At 53.5% G+C, this 10,171-nt stretch overlaps 1 protein-coding gene across 2 annotated transcripts; it reads left to right on the top strand.

The window, feature by feature from the left end:
• The first annotated feature begins 465 nt into the window (after nt 1–465).
• MMGT1 (membrane magnesium transporter 1) lies at nt 466–4,303 on the top strand. 2 transcript variants are annotated; one of them, XM_087749038.1, is made up of 4 exons: nt 1,065–1,220; nt 1,841–1,893; nt 2,807–2,910; nt 3,874–4,303. In XM_087749038.1, exons 1-4 carry the CDS (start codon nt 1,139–1,141, stop codon nt 4,034–4,036), a joined length of 402 nt encoding a protein of 133 aa, XP_087605164.1. In that variant the 5' UTR covers nt 1,065–1,138; the 3' UTR covers nt 4,037–4,303. The 2 variants fall into 2 exon arrangements, with proteins under 2 accessions (XP_087605166.1, XP_087605164.1); XM_087749040.1 differs by lacking the exons at nt 2,807–2,910; nt 3,874–4,303 and adding an exon at nt 2,941–3,867 and having other exon boundaries at nt 466–1,220.
• The last annotated feature ends 5,868 nt before the right edge of the window (nt 4,304–10,171 follow it).

The raw sequence follows: 10,171 nt of genomic DNA, 5'->3' as shown, positions 1-10,171 counted from the left end.
GGGGGGGGAGGCGGGAGAGCGGCGCCTGGAAGCTCCTAAGGGGGGAAAGCGGGTTGCAAGCGAGCAGAAAAGGTTTGCAAAGAGGAGAGGTTGCCCGGTCGGGAGGAGGCTGCAAGCTTGCAGAGAGGGGGGGAGTCGGGCCGCAGGGGTGTCAGGGGCAGAGGGCTGCAAGGGGAGGCTTGCAGGAGTGCTGGGAAAGGGGTTGCAAGGGAAGAAAAGCGGGTTGCAAGGGTGCGAAAAGGGATTTGCAAGGGGGAAGGCGGCCAGAGTGCAAGGAGGAAACAAAGAATTCCCAGAAGAGGCTTGCTGAAAGGAGGAAGTTTTGCCCGGGCCTTGGCTGGCACGGGAGCGGCCGGGGCCGAGGAGGGCGCTGTGCGTGGGGTGCGCTGCGGGCCGCCCGCTCCCCGGCTCCGGTGCGTGGGGGCGGCAGCAGCCCGGGCTGCTCCCCGGCGCCGGGGCGGGGGGATCCTGGCGGGCGGGGGTGCGTTCCCACCGTGCCGGGGCCCGCGGTCAGCCCCGAGGGGGATCAGGGTCAACTTCCCACCCTGGTTACCAAGAAATGGGGAGGGTTCGCGCAGCCGGTGGGGCAAGGGCTGCGGTAAACGCCACGGCGATCGGCCGAAAGGGGATTTGTAGGAAACTCCCTCAAAGAATTGCTTTTGCGCCCCTTGTCTCGGGGGCACGGAGGACCCAGGATGCTTGGCCCTGCGGGACAATCGGGTTTCCTTGCTGGGCCTGGCCCGGGACGCCTGTTCCTGCGCACGCCGTGCACCCCCCCCCGACACCATTTTTTCTCGCACGGGTTCAAGCTTTGGGGTGAAACACGTGGAAAATGGGAATTGCCCCAGGCCCCCGATGGCCCCGCGCTCTGCTTTCAGCCGGGGTGAGCGGGCCCGGGCCGGTGGCGATGGCTCGGACAAGCCCGGCTCCCGGGGTCCGCCTCGACCCCTCGGGTTTTCTCAATGGCCTCGGTCCCGCGTGGGAAAGCGGCGGCGCGGCCCCGCCCCGTCCCGCAAGAAGCCATGCCCCCGCCGCGCAGAGCCACGCCTCTTTCCCAGCCCCCTCGGTGACGCCATCAGCGGGCGACGGGGAGCGGCGGGCGCCCCTGGCGGCGGCGGCGGCGGGGCGAGCGGCGGCGATGGCGGCCGCCTCGGTGTGGAAGGGGCTGGTGGGGCTCGGCCTCTTCGCCCTGGCCCACGCCGCCTTCTCGGCGGCGCAGCGTGAGTGAGCGGCCGGCGGGGCGGGGCGGGGAGGGCCGCGCTGGCGGAGCTGCCGCCGCCGCCCGAGGGGGGGCTGCGGCGCGGGGAGGCCCCGCCGGGGCCCGTCACCCTCGCCCGGCCGCCGGGGGAGCTCCGGGGCGGGGGCCGGGCCGGGCCGGGCCGCGGCATCACCACCACCATCCTCCTCCTCCTCCTCCCCGCGGGGAGCCCTTGCGGGTCGGGCTGCGGGGAGAGCGGAGCTGGGCCCGCCGGGAGCTCACCGGGAGGAGCGCGGGGCTCGCCCGGGGCAGGCGCCGCAGCAGCCGGGGCAGGGAGGGAGGCGGGGGGGGTGGCCGCCGGCCGCCGACCGCGGCTTCGTTCCTTGCATCTGCCGGCCCCGCGGCCATCCACCCGCCCCTCCGGGCGGCGAGGGGAGGAGGCGGTGGCGGGGACCGCCCGGGGCTCGGCACCGGCCGGGCGCTGGCGGAGCGGGGGCTCCAAGCCAACCCCGGGGCCTGGGGGGGGTCGGGGCTGAGGCGGGTCCCAGCCCTACAGCAGGTTCTCCTGGGGTTTTCGTGCTGCTCTTCTGGTTATTCGCTGGTACGGAGTGTTTGATGCGTGTGCGTGTTTCTGTTTTGTAGATCGTTCTTACATGAGATTAACAGAGAAGGAAGACGAAACGTTGCCCATAGATGTAAGTTTAAGTTTGTACAATGTTGGAGAGGCGCAGTGCCGCGCGGGTAGTTCAGTCTCTCTCAGTTGCTTTTTTTTTAACATGATAGGCAAGAGCAAAGGGTAGAGTCGTTTTTAAATTGCACTTTCATTTGAGCTCCCTCTGTCAAAAAGAACCCTGTTTTCTTATCCCAGCTTCCTATGGGGCGTTACATCTGTCAGAGAGAACAAACCCCAGGCCCAGGCCTCCCTCTCCTTCTTTAGAACTACCCTGAAGCATCTCGTCTAGGAATTCCCTGAACGTGGCTCAGAAAGCTTTTGCATTCATCTCCTTCTTTGCAGCATAAACATCCTCGTCCCTCTGGCTTTTGTTGGCTGACATTTGTTTATCCAGTGTGGCTGTGTGCCCATTTGATCCCAGCACAACCTGCTTCAGGACGGGTTTTTTTTTAATTTGCTTTATTTGCCTGTTCTTTAAATTCCACTTCAGTTATTATCTGTTCCATTTTTGCTTAATCAGAAAGGTAAGGAGATCAAATATCCATGACCGAGGAGCAACTGCCACCGCTGCACAGCATGTGTTGGCAGCCAACTCGTTTCTCGGAGAGAGTATTAGATCCTTAAGTGCACAAGAACACGTTTTTTTGTTCTCGGGATCTTGCTGAGGAGCCGTGTGAGTCAATTCAATGCGTGCAGCGCAGACCAGTGTCAGGCAGCTGAAGCTCTTCTCAGCTCTGCCACCGTTTCGCCACGCTAAATAGGCGGGGTATTTCATCTTCCCGCGCCTCAGTTTCCCTACTGTTGAATTGCCCACCTCTGTAAAGCACTTACTGGATGTAAAGCGCAAGAGACGCTGTTTGAAAGATGAGATTTTTTGGTAAATATTAAGAATATTAAGTAACGTGTGTGTTGCATTGTGCTTCCCTCTGTTACAGATAGTTCTTCAAACTCTGTTAGCCTTTGCAGTTACCTGCTATGGGATAGTACATATCGCAGGAGAATTTAAAGACATGGATGCCACTTCAGAACTAAAAAATAAGTATGTTTTATTTCTTCTTTTCATAAACAGATGTATCTGCTGCTCGCTGTACAAACTGAACGCGTCTGTGAAATAGCTCGCTCTTTAGCTCCGTTCTTCTTAAATGCGCGTTGTAGACAATAACACGGAGAGGAGCTGTCACACCTGGGAAAGCCAACAATGTCTTGAATTTCAGAGAGAGTTAGATAACCGGAACAAATTAAATAAACTTCTTGCTTTTCCTCATCCAAAATCCTGCTGCGCAGAGTTGGTAGAGGAATGCAGTGTCTACGTGGGAAGTAAGAGCGCAGCAGTCACAAACTGCTGTCACGAGATGGTCTCGTAGACTGCGGGGCAGTAGGCCTGCCTCACCTTCTGTTTGCTTCTTTACAAGAGTCTGAATTACTCGAATCTCACACTGAACTATTCAAGGCAGAATATCTGAAAGACTTTAAGAAAATAAGGGATTTTGAATCGAGATTTTGAGAAGGATATGAAATTGGATGGGCAGACGCGGCCTCTCTGGCCACGTCCAAAAACACAGGGGAGTATGGAAAGTAAACAAGTTGACATTGTTGTATTTCACAGCATTTACCTAAACCCCTTAGCTTCAAGCACCGAAAGGGATGGAAAGCTGACAGCAAACAGCGTCAAGGTATTAACACAAGCGGCAGCTGAGCTAAGGCTGGCACAGTTGGTACGTGTGCATGCAGTAATCCACAGGCCTGCCCCTAAGCTCAGGGAAGGAAGGTGAAGTTTGTCTGTGGGGTGGACAACCTCTGCGTGCTGAGCAGTCAGTATTTTTCACACTTGGCTTTGTATTTCTTCTGTGGTTTGGTTTAGGAAACTGACAAAGTGAGCAAGAGTTTTGGATTCAAAACTTGTATTTCCGCATCTGTAGAAGCTGGTATACCCTAGACTGACTCTTCTAAAACCCCTGTGCTAAAAGAGTATTAACATTGACTTTTTACATTTATTTTGAAGGACGTTTGACACATTAAGGAACCATCCATCTTTTTATGTATTTAATCATCGTGGTAGAGTATTGTTCCAGTCCCCAGACACAGTGAATTCTTCTTCAAACCAAGATGCTTTGTCATCCAGCTCGTCACTGAAATTTCGAAAACTTGAACCTCTGCGCCGCTAAGACTTTTACAGGTTATTATAATAATCCAGGACACTGAGATGTAATATTGAAGTCGGGGATGTAAACACTTTTTTAATTTCTGGAGCAGTATTTATATTGATCTTCCAGACTTTATAAAGTATATATATATATAAACTAAGGACCTTCTTTGTACACTGTTAATGAAAATGACTGAATTGTGAATTGGCAATGCAGTGTAAATTATTCTACAGTTATGCTGTGAAACACATCTTTAAATTTTCATTTATTAAAACAAGTTGCAGCTGACTTAACTTCAGTTAAAACAAAAAGCAAGCTAGTTTTTACTGCAATTAATGCTCTTTGACAAGAGGGAATGTTCGAGTGCTATTTATTTTCTCTGTTTGCTTGCACTACAGTTTATGGAACTCCTTCAGAAATACTGTGTGCGCTGCATCACTTAACAGCAGAAAAAGAGGCAGTCTCCTGTTCCTAGAATGCCCAGGAGACCTGCATGGTGTAGGCAGGGGAAGTCAAAAAGATTGCTTTCATTTTTATTTTTTTACAGTGCTGAAAAACAGTTGTGTGAAGTTTCCCCCCCCCCCCCAGTTTTTCATTATCACTTTATTTCCTTGTTGCCCTCCTTCGTTTAAATGTAAACTGTCTGATGTTGCCCCAGGTTGCCTGGGCTGTGGCTGTACGTTCGGTGCCTGGCTGGGGGAGGCAGCTTGCGTCTGATCACGTAGATTATCTACCGTGCTCAGCTTCTTTACCCACTGTATTTATGTTTTCTCTTTGGTTGTGAATACGGGAATGTTCATCAGATGGCTGAATGCTGTGTTGGCACCAGGTACAAGTTCCCAAGTCATCTTCTGTGAGAAGTATTTAAGTATCAGTAAGAAATCTCCTTTCTGTCAGTGGTCCAGGGATAGGATCCAACAGCTAGGTCTGCTTGCTGGCACTAGCACAGCACAGGTAATCAACCCGTCATGGTACAACTACCCCCTTTTCTGCCAACAGAGCCTTTCAATTTGATTTCTTTTTTTTCCAGCTGAGCCCTTTGTTGATTTAAGATTACTGTCTTGATTTCGTGTATTAGAACGGATGATACAGTCCTTAACTCTTACTGATGTCTAAATTCTGATCTCCCCTTAGGGGCTGAATCAGTGCTAAAATTTTTCTCGGTCTGGCATTTCACCTACCTTCATAGCAAAGGGAGGGTAGTTCGAGATACTGATGGGGCCAACTAGAATTTTGCCTAGTCTGAGGATGTCTCGCTGCCACCGTGGAAACTCAGCCTTTTGTCCTAGAATCTGTTGGTTTGGTTTTTTTTTTAAACTGATAAGAACTGTCAAAGGCAAAAAGCTTAGCAAAAATAATACTGCGTAAACGGAAGCCTCTTTTTCTAGCTCTGCCCGTCCTATGGAGTGGGTGCCCCAGTGCTAGAGCAATATCCATAGCTGCTGCTCTACAATCACTCTTAAGCGTCTGGGTTTGGTTAGAAAGGGTTACTCTGCCAGCTGAAAGTGTCTGAGCTGCCGGATGACTTCCTAAAGTGTCCTGGTCCCCCCCTGGCTGGTGTCACAAACCAGCTCATGCCAGCTGCTGTCACCAAAGGCCTCAAAAACAGGATCAGGTCAGCTCTCTATTGCGGACAGAGCTCTTCCCGTGGGGAAGAGGGCTGCTGCGCGGCAGTTGCCGCATGGAGGACGCAGCTGAACATCGGCCAGGTGACCTTGCGAGGCACAGAGGAAAGACAGACTTAGCGGAGGGAGGGAAAAGCAAAGCAGAAGGTCGGTAACTGCTGCACCAGACTGATACTGCAACTGTGGTTGGCCGCGAGCCATTTGCAGAGGGTCTCTTAGAGCAGGGCTGCTCACCCTTCATGTCTAAGAAGCCCCATTTGTGCTACCGTAAGGCTACGAGGACCTGCCCGAGGTGGAAGGTGCTGCTGTGGGACAGGGCGAGTGGAGAACATCATCCGCTTCTCGGAGCGCGTCCTGCTAGGAACACCCTGTTGGCCCCATCGGGTCTCTTCTCGTGACAAGTAGCCTTACTCTTCAGCAGCAATGGTTATATCACAAAGCTGTACAAATTATTTTTTCTTATTGATCTCGCAATGTCCAATAAAAATTGATATCCTTAAAGTGTTTGGGAGTTTATTTTTTTTATTTCTGACCATGCTGGAGCCTGCAGCAGCTAATCCCTGATGACTGAATATTCAAAAATGACTGCCTAGCATTGACAAGAAGTGATTGCCGTAATTACGGCAGCTCTGTGTGAAAGTGCCTGCCTGGCCTGGTGTTCATTACTGTAAGATCAGATCAGTAGGGGGAATCAAAATAGCATGCTACAAGTAGCTAAACAAAACATTTAGGAGGGAAATGTTACCAGCCTGGGGATCTGCCTGCCCTTGAGATTCCTAGTCAACGTATCTGGCAGAGCTGACACACTTTCTATCTCCCATTTAACCATAGTAAAGGCTTTTCTACCATGTGCTAATCCCCTGCCAACCCACGGGACAGGCTCCTGCAAGGTCTGGTATTGCAATAGTTGCTGGGGGAAATGCTCAGCCTCCTCACGGGGCCGGAGATACTTAAAGCCTTGGACTTGAGCAAGACGGCTTTTCACTCCCTGTTCTGCTTTTCCGCGGGGGGAGGTTGGAAAGTTAGCAAAGAGCTACAGGAGTTTGCTTAACTGCAGCACCCAGCACGATTGCACCAGAGAGAGCAGCAGACTCACCCTTCCTCTGCTTCCTGCGCTGCTGCAGCTGTCGGCATCCAGCACTGAACGTGAGGGTGTAAAAAACCAGTAATCATCAGTGTTTTAAGGAAGGGGCGCCTTAACCAGCTCCCAGAGCTGCCTTGTGCTTACCTTGCCATGTGCAGTTCTTCACGGATGAGCTTCCCTTCTTCAAAAGCAAAACAAAAGTTGTGCCAGGAGCTTCTTGGATTAGACCGAAGAGTTTCCAGCCTCGCCCAGTGTGCATTTACTGAGATCTCTCATCGTCTCATCACGCCTTGAGTTGCTTTGGCTACAGGACGTGATATTTCTACTACGTTAAATACTAAAAAAAAAATGTGCTGATAATTTGTGTTCATTGCTGGAGTAGTGTGTTTAATCTGCATTAATTTTGCTGGGTTTTTTCTACTCTTCCTCACCAGCCAGTGAGAGTTCAGTGGAGAATTTTTGTTTCTTTAAAGCTAAGGAGGGCGGGAGTCATTTAGACCCTCGCAAGGTGAGGAGACGAGGACCACGGTTTGTGTGAGATCGTTCCCTGTCCCTGCCCCTTCCGTATCAGAGGCTGGGGTGGAAGCGCAGCTGGCAGAAACCTCTTTTCCTCGAGAGTTCGGCGGGGTCTGAACCACAGCACCGCTTGTGAAAGCAACCCCTGCTCAAGCACGTCTGGCAGCGGCAGAGGAGCTTTGTGCTTCCCCTCCATGCGCCGGCAGAGACGGAGCGTGCCGGAGCCATCGCTGCGGTGCAAGAAAGCAAAGCGGAGCTGCGAGACCCGCGAGCGCTGCATGTAAGGGGTGAGGCTGGCGTGCCCTCTCCCCACTGCTGCCAAGCGCTGGATTAAAGCTTTTTGGGGAAAGAAAGCTGGTGGCTAACGGCCCCTTCTCGGTCCTCTGGGGCACCAATGCAGCCCCCTCCCTGCAGAAAGCAGGGAATGGCAATTACTTTCTACTCGAAAATGATTTTTTTCTTCCTTATCGCTCGCTTCCCATGCTCCAGGTTCCCTCACCCTTCACTGCGCTGCAGCAGCGCTGCCCTTCTCCATCTCCAGCACCCTCAGCAAGGACATCAGCTATGGGGACATCCTCCAGCTGGCTACAGCCCCCCTCCCCCCCCCGAGAGTGGCACCGTGTCTGCTCCTTTTTGGGGGGTCACCTGCCCTGAATTTTCCACCAGACGATTCGGAAAGGCTGATGCTCACCCCGCAGCGTCGTGGGGCTGCGGCGTTGCCCCCGAGCTCCCTGGGGGAAGCCCCCCAGCCTCGGCGGGGCAGGGAAGCTGCAGCTCGCTTTGGAGCTGGCAGGCTGCCCGCGCGGAGGGGAAGGGCGAAGAAAGGCTATTTTGAATGTTAAACAAGCAGAAAAAAACCTTTGGTACCAGCTTTCCACGGCTGGCACTAGCAGCAAAGGCAAAACGCTCCTTTGATTTGGCCTTGAGGTTCACCTTGAAGCCATAATTACCTGGGGGAGAACCATGGCAGAAATAAATCTGGTATTTCAGCAGGTAAAAGCCTTTTAATCAGGCCCACATTGGTCTCAGTGATACAATGTCATTTCAAAACACTTCAGACTGCAACAAAAGCTACATCCTTAAAATGGCAGCTAATTAATTTTCCTGTCCTGCTAACTTAATCCTTTTTCCAGCCAAGAAAGGCAAATGGGAGTTCACGAAGCGGCGAGGCAGCCAGGAGCCTGGCAGCGCGAGCAGGAACACAAGCCCCAGGGCTCTCTGGCAGGGGCCCAGGCCGTGCGGTGTCACAGCTTACCAGGCCATTTTCAAAGGAAGGGGGAAGAGAAAAAAAAAAAATGGAAAAGGTGCCATTTGGATTATCAAACTAACGGTTCATCCTATGCCAATGGTCCGGGGGAGCCCACAGACCCCCGCCCCAGACAGACGTGGCTGCTTACTCCCAGTTCATATCCCCAGTGTAACCCTTGCTGCCGGACTGGTGCTGGCTGAACCAGTTTCCTGGGGATTAGCTGGAGGCATGCCGTGCTGCAGGAGGGCTTCACTGAGGATTTTAAAAAAAAAAAAAAAGGAAAGAAAAAATTCCCCCTCCTCCCCCAAGGTATTTCTGCTGTGTATTTTAGAGCAGCTCAGGGCCAGCCGTGCAAGGCCAGTGCTGACGTCCTCGGAGCCCCAGGCTGCCCCAGCATCCTCCGTCCCCGGGAGGTCTCTGCCACAGCGCAGGATGCAGGAAGAGCGCCCGGTGCGCACAGCAAACGCTGAAGCAGCCATTTACTCCCCTGTCCCGGACACAGACATGCACAAGACGCATTGAAAAGCAGTTTTGGAGGAGCCAGTTTGGCAAGTGCTCCAAAGAGCGTCTCGCTTCTCCACATCCACACGAAGCTGTCGCTCCCTGGGACGTTACCGGAGCCTCCGAGGCACCCACAGGCCTGGGCTCAGCCCCCAGTGAGGGCAACCCCACAGTACGGCAGCACCTCCCCAGCACAACACAAAGCACACGGAGGGGAGAGAAGGGGCCACATAATCCCCCCTCCTCCTCCAAGAGCACCATGCTGCTCCTGGTTTGCAGCCCACTGTCACATCCAGATCTCTGCCCAGGGACCTGGGTGAGAGCGATGCCATTTCAATGTCAAAGTTACCACCACCCCTTGGAAGCAGAAGCTGGCTGCTGCTTCAATACCTGTTTGAATACAACAGCCTCAGATCACAAAGGGAAAGCGGCAACAGAGCGAGACCTACATTCATCTCACGTGGGAGGGACCCACATATCCTATGGGGTGCAACGGGGATGGTTAATAAACCCAGGTCTAGTGGAAGTACAGCCATGCCGCTGCCTTGGGTTGGCCAGGGCTCGCAGGAGAGGACAACCTCCGAAAGGGACAGGCTGAGATGTCTCCCAACCCAGCACAATGTGAACAGTGGTCAGGGGAGGTTTGCAAGGCGCTCTTCTCTCTGCTCCTGCTTCTCAAGCTCAAACAGTAACCGCAGAGCTTGAAAGAGCCAGAAATGAGGCTCGACCCCACCACGTGCTGGGGAGCAGAGCACTGGGACACTCAACTAATGCGCAAGTTAGGACAGGACTGAAAAGAAAGAGGTGAGTCGTGTCGGATGCAGTTCCAGGACGAGCAGAGCAAGCCGTCCATCAGCACGGCACCGCGACACCCCGCTTGCAAGGCACCGACTCCGGCCGCATGCTGAGCACGTGTGACGGCCTCCCCAAAGACACCGTCGTGGTGCAGGCTTCCCCTTTCTGAGGAGCTCCCCACCCACAGGTCCGTGCCTGGGGATGAACGAGGCAAGGCTTTCATTGCCATTTTCAACCTCTCAGTGGTTTGCTGTCGTGGCAAGAGCAGTCCCTCTCATTCCCTTGCTTTCAGAGCCCCTTTTCACCTCAACAGAGCGGGCACACTGAGTCCAAGCGTGCAAGGCAGAGAGCCAGCTCTGCTTACATCTGCAGGAATGCAGGATTTG

Source organism: Nipponia nippon, unplaced genomic scaffold, assembly GCF_047370975.1.
Source record: "Nipponia nippon isolate SJK-2023a ecotype South Korea unplaced genomic scaffold, ASM4737097v1 scaffold_12, whole genome shotgun sequence".
In the NCBI taxonomy this organism is placed as follows: Eukaryota; Metazoa; Chordata; class Aves; order Pelecaniformes; family Threskiornithidae; genus Nipponia; species Nipponia nippon.
Note: the sequence above shows the minus strand (reverse complement) of the source record. Positions and strands in the feature narration are given on the sequence as shown.

Excerpts from the sequence above, each read along its gene's own strand:
- MMGT1 (XM_087749040.1), top strand. The coding sequence starts at position 833 with ATGGGAATTGCCCCAGGCCCCCGATGGCCCCGCGCTCTGCTTTCAGCC. Across the intron at positions 1,221-1,840 it reads CGCCTTCTCGGCGGCGCAGC|ATCGTTCTTACATGAGATTA; the intron begins GTGAGTGAGCGG and ends TCTGTTTTGTAG. Across the intron at positions 1,894-2,940 it reads ACGAAACGTTGCCCATAGAT|ATGTATCTGCTGCTCGCTGT; the intron begins GTAAGTTTAAGT and ends TTTCATAAACAG.